At 43.5% G+C, this 19,552-nt stretch overlaps 1 protein-coding gene across 2 annotated transcripts; it reads left to right on the top strand.

The window, feature by feature from the left end:
• Positions 1-598: 598 nt before the first annotated feature.
• XYLT2 (xylosyltransferase 2) lies at positions 599-18,332 on the top strand. Of its 2 annotated transcripts, none has more exons than XM_056549546.1 (11): positions 599-897; positions 2,350-2,758; positions 3,577-3,752; positions 3,881-4,083; positions 4,172-4,252; positions 7,218-7,434; positions 7,560-7,736; positions 9,798-10,057; positions 12,695-12,875; positions 16,649-16,982; positions 17,226-18,332. In XM_056549546.1, exons 1-11 carry the CDS (start codon positions 766-768, stop codon positions 17,546-17,548), a joined length of 2,493 nt encoding a protein of 830 aa, XP_056405521.1. In that variant the 5' UTR covers positions 599-765; the 3' UTR covers positions 17,549-18,332. The 2 variants fall into 2 exon arrangements, with proteins under 2 accessions (XP_056405521.1, XP_056405520.1); XM_056549545.1 differs by having other exon boundaries at positions 9,795-10,057.
• Positions 18,333-19,552: the final 1,220 nt, after the last annotated feature.

Here is a 19,552-nt window from a genome sequence, read left to right as displayed (position 1 = left end):
GCTGAGCGGCAGTGTGAAAACGCTTCAGGACACAAAATTCTTCACTACACCGGCCCCTGCGGCCGGGGCCGAAAACGTCACACTGCCGCTCAGCCTATCGCCGGCCGAGTCGGACTGCGCTGTGGCTGGTGATTGGCTGATTCATCCGACCACCGGCAACCAGGAAGTGGATTGCGGCAGAGACCGGAGCCGGTTACTGGATCCGGGGGAGCAGAGGAAGGTATGTACATCTTTATTTTTTTTACTGCCGGCACTATGGGGGACAATTTTTATGGTCTGGAGTTCTCCTTTAAGGGGTTAAAGATAATGTGCCATTACATTGATACAAAACCCTCAAAATTTGGGAGTTTTTTTTTCAGAAGCATGCCCAAAGTATAATACATAAAAAATGAACTTTTGGCTGTCTGGGCATGCTGGGAGTTGCAGTTTTGCAACAGTTGGAGACACACTGGTTAGAAAACACTGCTCTAGTGAATTCAGAACAATTGTCTGATCCCAACAGAATAAAAGTCCACTCCCCAAAACAACTGCCACGTGGTGTATACTAACAGGATGCCAGGCAACTTCCGTTCGCGCAGCGGCAGTTTATTGTTGACGTAGATGACGCATCACTGTGCGACAGAATCTCGCGCCCATTTTACTTTTGGGCAAATTCTCTAGTCAGCCCTGTTAGGAGCGCCAGTGCAGAGTTATGTGTTGGGCGCGCACTGCGGGGCACCGCTGCCGCTAGTGCACTGGTGTCCAACTATACAGCCTGTCGGGGACATGGCAGCCAGTACACGGGTGCTGAAGCTGGGTCGTCGTTACAAATACTTGGCGGCTGCCGCGCTGGCTCTGCTTCTGATACAGGGCCTGGTGGTATGGAGCTTCAGTGGGCTGGACGAGGATGGAGAGATGGTAAGAGCTGCTCGGACGGTCTATGTGTGTGACTGCTGATCCGGTATGTGAGAAGCTGCTCACCTGCAGGAAGAAGGGGGGGATCTGAGTGTGGATTATGAGATGGGATCCTTGAGTTCACAATATGGTCACTACTACTATGCAGTGTCCCTGTCTAGAACTGCAGCTCTGTGAAACTCTAAGAAAAATTGCCGCCTTATTTGTGCCACAGGTTGGAGTTGCAGCATATCTCCCCTCTGGAATGTGGACCCTGTTCCACACACCTGCATGACTGGCAAGGAGCAGTTTGTTTAGCATAAAAGTAGAACAATGAGCACACGCTCCACTACCGCTCTATTTCCATGTCACCGAGCTCTGGTTTTCAGTTCTGGCGTCAGAATTTCCCATCCTGGAGGTCACTAATAATTGCTGCAGCCAGAAAACCCATATTGGTGCAGACATGTTGCATGGTGGTAATTCTACAAATGGTTAACCACAGGTGGCATTTGATAAATTGATACAGGATGCTCAACCAGGGCTGTAACTTTAGGCAATACTGAGGTTGTTGGTACACCAGCGCAGCCCTGGCACCTCTTCCCCATAAGAAGACGCTTATATTATAAATGACTCCGTCCCATGGTTCAGTTATATCAAGTCATTACATGGGGTTTCCTGGAATTTAAAGGGTACCTCTCATCAAAAAAACGTTTGATATATTATAGATTAATGTATGCAGAATAACTTTACAATTGCATGTTATTAAAAAATATGCTTCTTTCTATTTAATTTTCCACTTTGAAGAAATGACCACTAGGGGTCTCCCTACCAGACCTGGCAGCAAGCATTTCAGACTCATGCTGGAGTCCTAAACACTACGAGCTGCCAGTCTGCTTTGTTCACAAAGGAGAACACTCAGAGCTGCCAGCCTGCTTTGTTCACAGCCTGTTTGGCTGTGAACAAAGCAGGCTGGCAGCTCTGAGTGTTTAGGACTCCAGCATGAGTCAGAAATGCTTGCTGACAGGACTGATCGGGAAAAATACAATAGAAAGAAACATATTTTTCATTAACATGCTATTGGAAAGTTATTCAACATTCATTAATCTAAAATATATCAAAAGTTTATTTGATGAGAGGTACCCTTTAACCTCGGGATAGGCCCCTCTGCTGTTCAGGAGACTTGCAGATGAATGCATAATGAACAGCAGTAAGTTTTGGCTCCTTTTATATTGTGTAAAAGGTGCTGTTGTGTTACTGCAGAACATCTTTGATTTTAATGGGAGTTGCACTGCAGTGATCATCTTCACCAAAACACAATGAATGGAACCAACTCCATGTGCTGGAGCTGTAGTTCTGGCAAACAGATTATCTGCGGAGGTGCTAGGTGTCTGTAACCCTGACTGTATTGATCTTATAAGGATTTGTACCTTTAGTATTTTTGTTTTTCTGTGACTTTTTTTTTTTTTTGTATTTTAGAATGCTCCACAGAAGAGGAATAGAAGCCCAAATAAGATAGAACACTCCAAGGACCATGACAGTTCTGCAGGACGCAGACCCGGGCGATCAAAATTAAAGGGAGGGCGAGCTGGCAGTGAGGTAGCCAGAGTGTCAAAAGAGGCAAAACCCAAGCTAAGCACACATATCCATGTTCTGCAGGACTCTTTGGCCAATCTGACCAGAGATGGTGACACAGGAAGTGTAGAAGGACCTCACCCCACAGACAATGGCTTCACTCCGAAATGTGAAATCAAAGGAAAAGATGCTCTGTCTGCATTGGCAAGAGCACCTACTCGGAAGTGTCAGCAGGAAATTGCCAGTTTGGTGTGTTTACATCAGCTGGGACAACTTATGCCAAAGAGCTTGCCACGCTACTGCCAGATAACAGGTAGCTTGTGTTCCAACTGATACCCCTTATTTTAGGATCTCTTTCTATCAAGTGCTGGAGATAAACCTGTCACAGGTTGATTCTGGTTAATTCAGTACAATTTAGATAGCCTGTGAGATTTAAACAATCAATTTTATAAGACTGATGGTAAATTGTGGGCCCTTAACTGGGGCAGATATTATTTCCTACTATTGTTATTGTTTTAGGAATTCACTTGTCATTTATTGGGTGGATTTTATGAATAATTTACTATTAAAAGTTAAGTCTTACAGCACCTCAGTCTTAAGGGACTATATCTTATCTTTTCTGACTCCATTTGTGGTTTTTTTTTTTTTCTTTCTCATGATTGAATTTCGCAATTTTGCTCAAATTCCATTTTGCAAAGCTTGCAGCGAAATTTCTGTGTACTCAAAACAGAATTTTGCCGGAATTCCAAGCTGCATTGAATTTCGCACAGCAGCCTGAGCATAGCCTGAGGGTATGATCACACGGAGGAATATCCGTGCAGAATTTCGCCAGAATATTCAGCCGCAGCAGAGTCCCATCTATTTCCTAGGGATTCTGCTGCACTGTTCACATGGTGCAATTTTCGCGGCAGATGTCCACCCAAATTATTATTAATTTTTTTTTTTTTTAAATACGGCACCTCAATATTTCGGAATCCTTATTTATTTGCACACTTTTCTTTTGTAAAGGTAAAAAAAAATATCCCCAATGCATTTAGTAAATAACTGATCATTTTGTGGTTTCTGTATGGTCCATTTGATAAGCTTTAGCCTATTTCTGTAACATCGATTTATGTTTGATTTATATCTCAGGTAAAATGACATCCGGTTTGCATTGGGAAGAGTCTGATATTGGAGCTCCACCACCTGAGAAAGCTTTACGTGTGGTTTACATGCTTGTTGTACATGGAAGAGCAGTACGGCAGCTGAAACGGCTCATCAAAGCAATTTATCACAAAGACCACTTCTATTACATCCATGTGGATCAGGTGAGAAATGTTTTGGTCTAAAGTTTACTGTGGTCGAAGTAAGCTTGCATATGCTAGAAATTGTCATGGTGACTATTATTGATATATTTATAAGAAGAAAAAAATATATATATTTTTGCCTCTGACAGCGTTCTAATTACTTACATAGTGAAGTGGTTCAGATAGCACAACAGTACACAAATATTCGTGTTACCCCATGGCGCATGATCACAATCTGGGGTGGTGCCAGTCTGCTGACTATGTATTTGCGTAGCATGCAGGATCTTCTTGAGATGACTGACTGGCCATGGGACTTCTTTATCAACCTCAGTGCCACTGACTACCCCACCAGGTGAATACACTTTATAATGCTTGACGTGTTTGAGCCAAATGTCTTTGTAGTAAAAGAATTTGAGCTATGGTCTGTGTTTTCTATATAGGACCAATCGGGAGCTGGTATACTTTTTATCAAAATACAAAGATAAAAACTTTCTGAAATCTCATGGACGTGATAATGCTAGGTAAGGTTGTCTGTGGATGAACGTGTGTGTATATATAGATGAAGCTGAAAAGCTCTAGTTAACCCCAGCACTCCTGCTGTGTCTCTGGTGTCCTGCTCCAGTCCCCGGCTGCGATCCTCTTCTTGAGCTGCATTGTGATGCTTGGGCCCATGGTGACTTCAGGGCCCAGTGTGTTATACTGTCATTTAGCCAATCAAAGGCCGCAGTAATGTCCGGCTCGGCCAGCGATTCGCTAAGCTGCACTGAGCCCCTACGTCACTCTGGGCCCAAGCGTCATGTGGCAGCTAAGGAAAAGGGTTGCACCTGGGGACCGAAGCAGGACACAGCAGAAGTCCTGGAGGTGAGTAAAGGGTTTAGTTTGGGTGAACAGACCGCTTTCCTTTCAATGCGGTACTCTGGGATACAAAAACGTATCCCCTATCCTAAAGAGAGGGGATTAGTGTCAGATTGCAAGGGGTCCTACTGCTGTGCCCCTCGCATACTCCCGCACGGGACCCAGTCACTCCTTAAGAAAGCGTGTGGACCACTGCACAAAGCGGTGGCGACTGACCCCTCCCCCAATGCAGCTCTATGGAGAGCCAGAGATTGCCAAGTGCAGTGCTCCGTCTCTCCCATAGAGCTGCATTGACGGGGGTGGTGTCAGTCGCTGCTTCATGTGGTGTTTGAACATATGCCATTCAGAAGGAGAGCCAGGGTGCGCCGTACAGGAGACTTGCGTTGGAGGTGGGGGACACAACCGTGTTCTGACACTTATCCCCTATCCTTAGGATAGGGGATATGTTTTTGTATACTGGAGTACTCCTTTTTAATGGTGTCTTTTATTTTATTTTTTTATTTATTTATTTTTTCTCTTTTAAACCCTATAAAGTTGTAGTTATGTAATTGTAAGTTAAAGGGGAGACCAGCAGTGGGGAAATCACATTCCCTGCAGCTGTTCTTCAAGCACTTATATCAGAATACATTGCAATAGAGGAGAGAAGCTGTAGGCTTAGTGATCTCTTATATAAACCTCTGCACTTGTAAAGGGGCTGCTTTAGGTAATACATGTATGTAAATTTGTTATCCATATTGCAATTCAATTTAAGAAAACTTAGTAGGCAATACTGTAAAAAAAAACTGTGGTAATACATTATGATATCTCTAAGAGCTAGTAGCAGATCTTTAAGCGTGCATGCGCAGTCAGGTTGTATAGCAGATATTATGCAATTGCCCTAATTTACTATTGCAAACCCGACATGTTTTGTTGGGTTGTGCGCCAGATTCTGAAAAAAAAAACCCGACTGACTCCATTTTACTAAGATAACCCGAAAAAGGGGCGTGCCCTTCGAGGAAAGGGGGTGTGATCACAGAAAAGAGGCGTGTTCCAGTCATTTTCACAAAAACCCAACATATTTACTAAAGTTTCCACAGAAAATGTAGTGGATTTGAGCTGCGAGAAACCCCACAGATCAGAGCATGTGTTTAAAAAAAAAAATAAAAAAAAAAATGTAGGAAAGCCTTAGTAAATATTGTGGAAAAAGAATTGTAGGGAAATAAAACCCACAAAGAAACCTAAACTCCACTCTTAGTAAATAAGGGCCAATGTGTTCATGTCTAACCCCGCAGGGTTTTTCAGTTTTTGCATATAGTTTTTTCCTCGTCACCTTCGAAAAATACTTTCAATTTTGCACCTAAAAATCCGTATGATGGCTTATTTTTTTGCGCCACTAATTCTACTTTGTAATGACATCAGTCATTTTACCCCACAATCTACGGCGAAACGGAAAAAAAATCATTGTGCGACAAAATGGAAGAAAAAACACGATTTTGTAAATTTTGGGGGCTTCCGTTTCTATGCAGTAAATTTTTCGGTAAAAATAACACCTTCTTTATTCTGTAGGTCCATACAATTAAAATGATACCTTACTTATATAGGTTTGATTTTGTATCACTTCTGAAAAAAATCATAACTACATGCAGGAAAATGTATACGTTTAAAATTGTCCTATTCTGACCCCTATAACTTGATTTTTCCACGTACGGGGCGGTACAAGGGCTCATTAATTTTTTGCGCCGTGATCTGAAGTTTTTATCGGTACCATTTTTGTTTTGATCGCTTTTTATTCTTTTTTTTTTTTTTTTTTTTTTTTTATGGTGTAAAAAGTTACCAAAAATACGCTATTTTGGACTTCGGAATTTCTTTGAGCGTACGCCATTGACTGTGCGGTTTAATGATACATTTTTATAGTCCAGACATTTACGCACGCGGCGATACCACATGTTTGTTTTTTTGTTTTGTTTTTTTACAGTTTTTTTATTTTTTTTATTTTTTTGTTAATTGGGAAAAGGGGCATGATTCTAACTTTTATTAGAGAAGGGGTTAAATGATGTTTAACTTTTTTTTTCTTTCTTTCTTTATTTTTTTGCAATGTTATAGCTCCCATAGGGGACTATATTATGCAGTACATTGATTCAATACACTGAATGCTGCCATTGCATTGCAATGGCAGGGATCAGTGTTATCGGCGGTTGATTGCTCAAGCCTGGATTTCAAGCTAGGAGCAATCAATCGACGATCGGATGCACAGGAGGCAGGTTAGGGACCCTCCTGTCGTGTTCTAGCTGCTCGGGACATCGCTATTTTACCACGATGGTCCCAATCAGGCCGATTGAGCTGCCGGGAAGCTTTTACTTTCAATTTAGACACGGCGATCAACTTTAATCGCTGCATCTAAAAAGTTAATGCCGGAAATCAGCCAGATCGGCGATGTCCGGCATTAGCCACGGTCCTGGTTGCTTATAGCAACCGGGACTCACCGGGTATGATGCGCGCTCATCTGCTGAGCACGCGTCCTACCTCGGGAGCCGCATATGGACGTTTACAAATGTCCATATGCGTTAAGGGGTTAAATAATGTTGTTGTTTTTCCATAAGAGCCTCTTGACTTACATAAGATGCTTGAGACAAGCTGTTTTTTTCCTGCTAGGTTCATTAAGAAGCAAGGATTGGATCGTCTTTTCCATGAATGTGACTCTCACATGTGGCGTCTTGGTGAGAGGCAGATTCCAGAGGGTATTGTGTTAGACGGTGGTTCAGATTGGTTTGCTCTGACTCACACATTTGTGAAATATGTGACCTATACTCAGGACGTCCTTGTGTCTGAGCTGAGGCGCTTCTACATGTACACCCTGCTTCCGGCTGAGGTCAGAGACTATCATTATGTGCACCTGCACCCTTGAGTTTGTGGACATATTGTATCATTGATATTCATCCACTGTTAACAACATGGCACAGCTAAATGTCTCCTTTTTTAAAAAATTTTTTTTAGTCATTCTTTCATACCGTCCTGGAAAATAGTAAAGATTGTAACACCCTTGTGGACAATAATCTGCGAGTGACAAACTGGAATAGGAAATTGGGCTGCAGGTGCCAATATAAGCACATTGTGGACTGGTGTGGCTGCTCGCCTAATGACTTCAAACCCCAAGATATTGCACGATTACAGGTATACTGGGGATTAGGACATCTGAGGTGCAATATAACTTATCCCCTATCCGAAGGATAGGGGATAAATTATAGATCACAGGGGGTCCGAGCGATGGGGCCCCCGGGATCTCCTGGACGGGTATTCTGAAAAGGGGGCGTTCCTTCCCCGCATGACCCCATAGAGATACATGGAGGGGGCGTGTCTGCCGTGGCTTTCTGCAGGAGACGAAACTTCACTTCCTGCAGACTGCTGCGGCCCGTCCAGGAGATCCCGGGGGGCCCCAGCGCTCGGACCCCCCGCAATCTATAACTTATCCCCTATCCTTTGGATAGGGTATAAGTTATTTTGCCCTGGAGTACTCCTTTAACAGCATATAGATTGAGTTTTGGAACTTTCAGCAAAGACACTTTTTAAGGGAACCTGTCAGCTTTTTGTAAATGAATAGCTGAGACTTTTTAATGAACCTGGGGCTGGAGCAGAGGGAGGGGTTAGAACAGTTGATGGGGATAGGCTTCATAGGAATAAAAAAACACCTTTTGAATTTCATGTTCACCAATGTCAGAAGTCGAATCAATAAAACTGACAAACCGGAGCTGATAACGTCTGAGGGAAATTATGACATAGTGGGTATAACAGGGACATGGTTGGACGATAGCTGTGACTGGGCGGTCAACATACAAGATTATAGTCTATTAAGGAAGGATCAGACAAAATGGAAAGGGGGAGGAGTTTGTCTTTATGTAAAGTCTAGTCTGAAGGCCGCACTGCGGGAGGATATATACGGGAGGGAAACGATAATGTGGAATCATGGGTAGAAATATATGGAGATAAAAATAATAAAATTCTGATAGGGGTTATCTATAAGTCACCAAACATAAGGGGAGAAGCAGAAGATCAATTTCTGATGCAAATAAACAAGGCAGCCAATCAGAATGATGTGATAATAACGGGGGACTTTAACTATCCTGATATAAACTGGGAGACTGAGACCTGTGAATCTCATAAAGGAAACGGGTTTATCACTATAGCTAAAGACAATTATCTGTCCCAAATGGTGCAGGACCAGCGGGGGGCGCCCTACTGGACTTAAAGGACATCTGCAGCGTTACAAACACTTATTCCCTATCCTCAATAAGCCCCGAACGCTGGGGCCCCCGGCGATCGCCTGTACGAGGCCGCGGCTCTCCCGTGCAGGGGGCGTGCCAGCCGCAGCATGACGTTGCAGCCGGCACGCCTCCTCCATACATCTCTATGGGAGAGGCGGGGAGGCAGCATTCGTGCCTCCCCGCATCCCCCATAGAACTGTATGGGGACGGGGAGTCACAATCGACCTCTAGGTCGACGCTATGCGCCTTAGCGCTCACCATAAGCGCTAATGGCGGCGCCCCGTTAGGGAGATCGGGGGACGGGGTCCCAGCGGACGGACCCCCCGCAATCAAACACTTATCCCCTATCCTGGGTATAGGGGATAAGTGTAATGCCGCTGCAGTTGTCCTTTAATATTAACCAACAGACCTGACAGAGTAGGACACCTTTCGGAAATACGGATCATAATATATTGCATTATAACTTGTCCTTCAATTAAAAAGCTATAGAGAAAATGTAAAAAAGAAAAACTTACCCCAACATGTTCTATAATTATATAATTATAGTATGTATAGAGAAAGGTTAAATAATGAAAGTGTTGGTCCTTTAAAAAGTGATGAGAAAGAAGTTATAGACAGGATCAGGAAAAAGCAAATATATTAAACAAATTATTCGCCACTGTATTCACCGAGGAAAATGAAATGCCAGGTGAAATACAGCGAGATAAGGTAAACTCCCCAGTATAGGTCACCTGTCTAACCCAGGAAGAAGTACAGTGCCGCCTACAAATCACCAGGTCCAGAAGGCATTCACCTCTGAGTTCTAAGGGAGTTAAGCAAACTAATAGACAGACCCCTATTTCTAATATTCAAGGACTCTATAGTGACAGGAGTCATTTTTGGTAATTAATGTGATTAACAAATGTTAGGGATTACATAGGCTATCACATGGATGAAATTATTTGAACCAATAGTGTCCATCTTCTCTTAGCAGCTTTCCAGGCCAACATTCTTTGCTAGAAAGTTTGAGTCATCTGTGAATCAAGAAGTCTTGGATATTTTGGATGCCCATTTGTTTGGAGAGCCAGAACCAGGAACCCCAGGTCTGAAAGCATACTGGGAGAATGTCTATCACAAAATGGAAGGATTAGGAGGTCTCACTGATGTTACCCTGACTGTGTACATGTCTTTTACACGTTTGTCACTACGTAAACTTCAGAGCCCTGAGCAAGAAAACAGCAGGTCTGCTTGCAGGTATGAGTGAAATCTAGAGCTCTCTGAACTATTCTGTAAACCCCCACAATCTTTAGTTAAGAGAAAAAGGCATCCAGTGTAAAAAAAAATGCTGAATTTATGTCTTAGTAGATAGACAGACTGAGCAGGAAGACATTAAGACGACACAAACACGTTTTGACTACTACTGTCACATAGTCTTAAACATTGCTTTAGAGAATCTGATGTATGCACCGCTGCCACCTTCAAAGAACATGTTTCATATCCGTAAAATTGATGGTAGCGGGATTTACTCCTATCTGCCACTACTGATCCAAGAAAGAAAATGGGAGAAATAGCGAACAAATAGTATAATGGAATAGTGCTGGGCGATATACCGGTGTGTTTTTTTTTTCTGTACTATATGAATTTTTCCCTATACCGCAATACCGGTCAGGCCCCTCCCCCCCCCCCCCCTTTGAATGAATGAATGAATTATCAGCCTCATATGACCCGCGGGCGCTGTCCTGCTTTTCCTACCCCCACCGAATGAATGAGCTATCAGCCGCAACCCTGTCCCCACATCAGGGGACTAATCATGTAACCCGCAGGCGCTGATCTCCTTTTCTTCCTTTGAGACGCAGCGCTGGAAATGAACGAGTTGTGAGCCGCGGGCGCAGGACAGAGAACGGAAGCTGTCACCTCCCCCTGCAAGCGCTGAAAGCCAGTGGGCTGCTGGCGCTGCAGAACTTCTGATTGGAAGTTCTGCAGTGCCCGCGACCCACTGGCTTTCAGCCCCAGACATCTGTGTTCCACATGCAAGGTGCTTACTTAGCGCCCCTGGAGTTCTGAACCGCAAAAGAATGCGCACCGCCAACTCCTGGAACGCAGAAGAAACGCGCACAAGACAGCCCGCTGATTGGACAGGTTCACTCAGGCGGGTTAAAAAGAGATTGGTTACAAAACATAGGCTGAGCTGTGATCGGTTGAAGATTAATGGTTGGTTGGTGTAGGTGGGCAGCAAGCGGCATTTTGATTGGTGGGTTTGAGGTGAGGCGTTTGGACATGTACTGGGAGCTGTGGAGATGAGCATGCACAGTTCAGTTACCTCAGGTAAATATTACAGACTTGTGCATTATTAATATGGGTATTGTAAAGGCTATAATATAGACTAGTGTTTCCCAACCAGGGTGCCTCCAGCTGTTGCAAAACTACAACTCCCAGGATGCTTGGACAGCCGAAGGATGTCCGGGCATGCTGGAAGTTGTAGTTTTGCAACATTGTGCATTATTACTATGGGTATTGTAAAGGCTATAATATAGACCAGTGTTTCCCAACCAGTGTGCCTCCAGCTGTTTCAAAACTACAACTCGGCTGTCCGGGCATGCTGGGGGTTGTAATTTTGACGGAAGCTGTCACCTCCCCCTGCAAGCGCTGAAAGCCAGTGGGCCGCAGGTGCTGCAGAACTTCTGATCAAAAGTTCTGCAGCGCCCATGGCCCACTGGCTTTCAACGCTTGCAGGGGGAGGTGACCGCTTCCGTTCTCCGTCCTGCGCCCACGGCTCACAACTCATTCATTTCGAGTGCTGCGGCTCACGGGAGGAAAAGGAGATCAGCGCCTGCGGGTAACATTAGTCACCCGATGTGGGGACAGCGCTGCGGCTGATAATTCATTCATTCGGTAGGGGGGGGGGGGGGGAAGGAAAAGCAGGACAGTGCCTGCGGGTCATGTATGATTAGTTCCCCAACGCACTGCATTCTCTCTCTCTTCTTCCCCCCCCCCCCCCCTCGAATGAGAGTGTATGGTGGTTAGGGGGAAATAAGTTGGGGAAAGAAAATACCGTGGAACCGCCATAAGTTTGAAAAATACCATGTTACACATTTTTGGTCATACTGCCCAGCACTATAATGCTAAAACATATGCGCATAAATATAATCACAGAAATATGTATATTATACATAATAGAGATCTGTAGCTGGCACTGCTGCTAAGTTATGCATGTAAGTTACAAAAGAAACAGTAGTCTGTTAAATGCCATGGGTTGTTTGACCAGGTGGTACAGTTAGGCCATGTTCACACAACAGAATTTCCTTGCGCAATTCCGTGGAAGAATTCTGCTGCAGCAGAGTCCCATTAATTTCAATGGAATTCTGCTGCACTGTTCACTGGCAGAATTCGCCTGCAGAAAGGATAGTCATGTTTCATTTCTGCTGTCTATGAGACAACACATTTCTGAGCGGTCCTAGCGCTGTCATGTTCTGCCAGCACCTCGCTGTCCGTGGACTGTCCGCACAGAGATTTTCTGTGTGGACATTCCACCATGTGAACATAGCCTTACTAGTATGAGAAAATAAGTAGAATGTGGCCTGTAAAAGTAGTTCTTTTATTACTCCATTTCTTGAAATCAGCAGGTTGGAGGCTGAAGCAACATATGTTTTGCGCCACAAGGCGATTTGTCTAGCTTTTAAAGACCGATGGTGAATGCCACTTTCATACCACTCTCTCCCATTTATAAAACAGATAAGTTGTACTATGTGTGATATGATATATAATGACCAAATGTGTCTTATCATCATGGAACATACTGAAGTGCGGATGACACTGATAACATTATAACTATTATTACTCTTAGAAAGGCTTGAGATAAGGTTTTTAATTTTTTTCATTTTTCTCTTGCAGTTTTTCTGTAGATGGCTTCCCTTTAAGTGTTGAACTGTATTTTTACAATGACCACTTTCAAGGATATTTGGTGACTCAAGAGGTCCAGTCTGGTGAAACACTGGAATTTTGGCTGATTCCACGAGGCAGCCTAAGAATAGTTGATCAAGCTGGAGCAGCTAATCGGATCCAAAGTCTTGAGGCAAGTTAGATGAGCTTTATTTAATCTAATGGCTAATTATACTTGTGCAGGTGCTTGTGTTGACTGGGGATTTGGTGCAGACCATGGATTTTGGGGTGGTTTTATATAGTATATATTTTTTTGTGGCAGTTTTATTATAATTTTTTTTTTTTTTATAATTTTTTTTTTTTTTTTATCTAAACCCAAGAAGTGGATTAAAAAGAAACCTAAAATACATAATGGAATAAACTTTATATACTTCTCTATCCTGCTGGATTCAGTTCTGACTTTGCCTCAAAAACTGCATTTTTATTACAGTGGCTGTGTAAATTTTTGCACAGTGGCGTTTGTGCAAAAAAATCACACCTTTTTTTACATGTAGTTTGTGTACAATGATTTCTCTGTTCAACTTTGCAGTGGTAATGTATTAAATGCCTTTTTTAACATTTTCGTGTAAATATATGCGCAGAGCATGAACTTTTTGGTGCAAATTTACACCGGCCTTGACCACACTTAGAGGCATGTCTACATTTAAGTATCTTTGCCATTTATAAAGAATGTGCACCTCTTTACTAATGTGGGGTATGTACGCATGACATACGCCCAGGCAAACGGGGGGGGGGGAACCTAATTTACACAGTTAATAATAAATTCCCACCCCAGTGCAGTTTTTGATGCAGAAAATGACTCAGCGTTTTTCAGTTTTTGCATTTTCGTTTTTTCCTCACATTTTAAAAATCATGACACTTTCAATTTTCCACTTTATTCCTCATTTTTTTTGCACCACCAATTCTACTTTGCAGTGACATCAGTCATTTTACCCAAAAATCCATGTCAAAACGGGAAAAAAAATCATCTTGCGACAAAATTGAAGAAAAATTGCCCTTTTGTAAATTTTGCGGGCTTCCGTTTCTACGCAGTGCATTATTTGGTAAAAATGACACCTTACCTTTATTCTGTAGGTCCATACGGTTAAAATGATACCCTACATATATAGGTTTGATTTTGTCACACTTGGAAAAAATCATAACTACATGCACGAAAATGTGATACGTTTAAAAATGTCCTCTTCTGACCCCTTCATTTTTCTGCATATGGGGATGTATGAGGGCTCACTTTTTGTGCCGTGATATGAAGTTTTTATTGGTACCATTTTTGTTTTGATCTGACTTTTTGATAGCATATTTTTGGTCCCTTTTTATACCATTAAAAGCTATTTTGGACTTTGGAATTTTTTACGTGTACGCCATTGACTTGGTTTAACGATCTTTTTATAGTTTGGACATTTACACATGCGGCGATACCACATGTTTGCACTATTGATTCCAAACTATTATATGGACCTGGCTTACAGGTGCAGGCTGCTGGGCTAAATATACAGCAACAGGAGAATACAGCAGCACACTGCTAGCACAAAGATATAGATAAAACATGAAAAGCTATACAGCTGTAGTGCAACAAATGAAAATATGAAATTATGAAACGGTGAGGTACTTGGCTTGCAAATTTGGCGGCCAAATAGCTTGGACCGTCCCACCACGGTAAGGTGACCTCATCTTGGGATGGACCCTACACTATGAATATGCCTCTGTGTGAACAGTTCAGCAGGCATTGCAGGATCTGAAACATCCAAGGCACCTTATATACACCTGATAGAGGTGGGTGGGGTGCAAGAGCCAACATGGAGGTAGCCACTCCCCCGTATGTGTAATACAACCAAAGAATAAGTTGGCCAGCACTATTGATTCCAAACTATTATATGGACCTATATATAAAATATACCGTATAAGACGACTTGGCGTATAAGACGACGCCCAATTTTTACAGTTAAAATATAGAGTTTGGGATATACTCGCCATAGAAGACTACCCCTCCTACCGCGATGTACGGTACCTTGTAGTTCCCCCCCCCCCCCCCCACATTAGGTGGGCATCATGTTCCCCCACATTAGGTAGGCAGTATAGTTCCCCCACAATAGTAGGCAGCTCCCCCACAATAGGTCAGCAGTTACCCCACATTAGTAGCAGCTCCCCCACATTAGTAGGCAGCTCACCCCCCCACATTTGTAGGAAGCTCCCCCCCCCCACACACACATTTGTAGGCAGCTCACCCCACATTTGTAGGCAGCTCACCCCACATTTGAAGGCAGCTCACCCCACATTTGAAGGCAGCTCACCCCACATTTGAAGGCAGCTCACCCCACATTTGAAGGCAGCTCACCCCACATTTGTAGGCAGCTCACCCCACATTTGTAGGCAGCTCCCCCCAACAGACATACAGCTTCCAGCCATATACAGTGTATGTCTGTACTGGTCTGCCCCCACAGTGTTCTGATCACCGCTCCTCTGGCCCGGGTCACCATCTACTGCTATGGCCTATGGACCATAGCAGTAGGTGCCGGGACCGGGGAGCGGTGACCGGATCACTTAAGATAGCACGGCCGGTCACTCACCAGGCCCCGGTCGGCGCGCGTCCTCCTGGTCCTGTGCTCCTCTGCCTCTATGGTTGTAGGCACGTGACGTCACTGACATCCCGTGCGTACAACCATAGAGACGGAGGACCGGACCGAAGGAGGATTGCAGGAGGACGCCGGGGAATGGTAAGTGACCGGCAGACATCCTTATGTCCCGAAAAGATTTTTCGGGACACAGGGATGTCCGGAATAGGAATACCTATGATTATCTGCCCGGGCCGGCTTCCGTGTGTGGCTGCAGGCGGGGGTCGGCCAGAGCATGTAAAAACGAATACTGTATACTAAAAACCAGGGGCCTCCAGCTGTTGTGAAACTACAACTCCCAGCATGCCCGGACAGCCTGTGCCGTGCTGGGAGTTGTAGTTTCACAACAGCTGGAGGCACCCTGGTTTTGTTTACAGTATTAGTTTTTACTTGCTCTGGCCGGCCCCCGCCTGCAGCCACACACGGGAGCCGGCCTGGGCAGATAATCATAGGTATTCCTATCCCGGACCTCAATACCCGGCGTATAAGACGACCCCCGACTTCAGAAGAAAATTTGGGGTTAAAAAGTCGTCTTATACGCCGGGATATACGGTAATAAATATATAATATATAGATCATTTTTTTTTTTTTAATGGGAAAAGGGGGGCGATTAAGACTTTTATTAGGGAAGGGGGTAAATCACATTTATTAACACTTAATTTTCCCTTTTTTTTTACAATTTTTTTTTTTTTTTTTTTTTTTTGCAATGTTATATAACGTACACACTGATTACTGCCATGCATTAACATGGCATTGATCAGTGTTATCGCTGCTCGACTGCTCCTGCCTAGATTTCAGTCACGGAGCAGTCATCCGGCGATCTGACATCGGCGGTCCCGAACAGCCCGACTGAGTTGCCGGGATGGTTTTGGTTTCACTTCAGATGCAGCAGTCAACTTAGAGCACCGCGCCTGAAGGGTTAATAACGGGCATCACCGCGATTGAGTCCTTTCTTTATATTTCGAATTCCTTTTTTTAATCCATTGTTGGCTTTGGCTTAAATTTTTTTTTTAAATAATAATAAAACTTAATCCAATTTTTACTCTATGCTGTGAGAAACCACCCTAATGGTTCTTTCACTAATGCCATTTTGATAAAGCTAATGTCAGAAGTAAATAGCAAAGGGAGGGGAATTTATATAGTTAATTAAAATGTTTTTTTTTTTTTTCCAAGTTTGACGTCATTACTAGTTTTGTGCTCAAACTGCATTAAAATTGAATGTATCTTTCGCTTCACTCTTCTTATATTTTGTTAGTCCATTTCACTACTTTCTGATGCCTGTGGTTAAATTTTCTAGGTGGGCACTGAATGGGATCCCAAGGAGCGGATTTTCCGTAAATTTGGTGGTCTTATTGGGCCCATGGATGAGCCGGTTGCTGTGCAGAAGTGGATCCACGGAGTCAATGTAACTGTTACAGTGGTCTGGATTGATCCTACGTACATAATAGCAGCTTCTTATGACATTGCAGTTGACTCTGAAGCAGATTTTACACAATACAAGCCCCCTTTATCTCGACCTCTCCGCCCTGGAGTGTGGCATGTTCGCCTGCTTCATTTTTGGGAGCTGCTGGCTGAAGTAAAATTTCTAGTCTTACCACTTACCTTTAGGAATAAGGAGCCATTAAAGAAAGGTAAGTAAGGAATTGTGTCCCTTTACACATGGTACAGCTATTCTAACCAGTGAAAGTCCCTTATACCAATGTTTCCTCTCAGATGGTGAGTCGAGAGTTTATTTAAAAATATTTTACAAGAATGTTACTTGGAGTACCTTCCTTCTTTCAGTAACACATTTCATGGGATATAAGGGACCTGTTCACATAAAAAAAAAAAAGTTATATGTATGTACATAACTATCTATTGATCTCTTTACTCAGGTGACCGGTGGCTACATGCTGGCCCTTCTCAGGGACAGTACATGGAGCAGAATTTTCAGGCTTTGAGTGGAATCCTCAGTCTTCCCTCACGTACGGAGATGGAACTGGAGGCCGATAAAAAATCGGAGCTCATGGGAAAGGATTTGGAAAAATGGACAGATGATAGTTTAAGTGGTTTCTGGTCGGTCGGGGAAATTTGCATCAAGACTTTTTCAACGTTGTGCCCATCACTTCCAGTCTGCTCTAATACACACTGGAGTTCTTTGTCACCTGACCCTAAATCTGACTTGGGGCCTGTCAGACCTGATGGTCGGTTGAGGTAGCAGAAACTAATGAGGGATATATACTCCTGCATAGCGAAAATGCTAACTACAACATAGAACAGTGTCATTCGGTAGGTGGCACAGATCTATGGACTTGGCCTGTGCTATAGGGATTGGATCATTACACATTGGTGTGAGAAGATATTCTATAAAGAGTGTGGGGGCCTATTAAGTGTGGATAATCAAGACTTCAGTACCACTTCAGTTCTCATTTAACTTACATGGTCCGCAAGGTGTGCCAAGCTGGTCCAGGATTTTCCATGTGTGCCAAATGTGTTCTGGCCATAGACTTATCTGCTGCTACAGGACAAGGCCTGAACTGACCAAAAACTTCATAGGTTGACACTACTATAAATTGCAGAGGCTGGTTCCTCTGATGTATTTCAATTTCTATACTGTGGCTGGCAAAGGAATTTTAACACTATAATGGATAAAGTGATAAAACATTTTAATTTCTAACTCCTTCCAGACAGATTAATAACACTGAAAGTGATGACCTCAATGACTGCTATCAGTTTTTTTTCCAGTAGTAACCGATACAGACTGTTACCACTAAATTATCTGCATTCATTCCATATTATAATGTTGGCAACCCTAGACAGCTGCTAGATGAAGTGGCAAATCTTTTAAAATATATTACCACAGGTTGCCTGCGCAGCTTCCTGCATAAATTGTGTGGGGCTGGCGCCACAGGATTGTGTACCCATAATCATTCTTGCCACACAATGAAGCACTTTATTAATGATTTTTCATAGAGTGAATTATGTCCTAATAAATATGTTACAACCACTGTCTTGCAGATTGCTAAAGTGTAATTAACAGGCTAATTTTCCCTATTTGAAAGACAAAGGAGATATTTATAGTGTTCAATCTATGCACGGTATTGTGTGTACCTGGCAATCATAATAATTCCTATAAACCATAATGCTCGGGCTATAAAGTGATTTTGGACACAACACTGGTCACATGGCCAAATATTGCTGTGTTGCTTTCCCTGAATTGTGCTACACTGCAGCTAAGTTAAGTGAATGGGCCATGTTGCAACAACCATGACCCAATAATTACCCCAAATCCAGGTGGTTCTGGCCACTTCAGGCCATCAATTTACATAAGTTGTGACATAGTATGATTCAGGCAGAGTGACACAGCAATCTATGGCCACAAAATGTGATGCTGTATAGCTGTAGCAAAAGAGCGCTCATGCATGATCAGGGTAAAAAAAAAAAAAAAGTAGGCATAAAAGCTGTGTGAACCTAGCCTAACAATCCGGTGTGTTTAATTCACAAACCTTAAGGACGCAGCATTTTTCTAACTTTGAAGCTCTCCGCTTGTAAGGAAAATGGATATTCCAAATACATTTTATTTTTATTCACAAATACAATATGTCTACTTTATATTGGCATCATAAAATCGACATATTTTTACTTTTTGAAAAAATTAGAGGGCTTCAAAGTAGAGCAGCAATTTTTAAACATTTCATGAAAATTGCAAAATCTGGGCATGCTGGGAGTTGCAGTTTGGCACCCACTTGGAAGGGCAGCAGTAAATATCGCTTACTGCCCCCCCCAACCCCCCCACCACCGTCATTTCGCTACCTGCGCCGTGATCTCCGCTAATGTCTCTGATGATGGCCGGGCCCCATCGCATCTGGTCCTCAGGTAAAGGCCTCCATCTTCTCGTCCCCCCCCCCCCCCCCCGTTCTCCCTGACATCCAGGGGTGGGCAGAACGGGGGGTTGCCATGGCAACCCACTGTCCTGCGCTGCCATTGGTCAGAACTAATTTCTGACTAATGGCAGGGGATAAAAGGAGATCGCAGCACTGCGACCTTGCTCCTATCACTCAGGATTATCAGGGCTGTCACTGACAGCTCCGATCATCCCTATTTTCCGGGTGATTGGGTCACCAGAGACCCGATCAGCCCGGAATAGCAGAAAATCGCATGTCTGAATTGACATGTGATTTTCTGCGAGCGCCGACATGGGGGGGGGGGGTCTCAGGACCTC

Source organism: Hyla sarda, chromosome 13 (assembly GCF_029499605.1).
Source record: "Hyla sarda isolate aHylSar1 chromosome 13, aHylSar1.hap1, whole genome shotgun sequence".
Classification (NCBI taxonomy): Eukaryota; Metazoa; Chordata; class Amphibia; order Anura; family Hylidae; genus Hyla; species Hyla sarda.
This window is presented reverse-complemented; position numbering and strand designations above follow the sequence as displayed.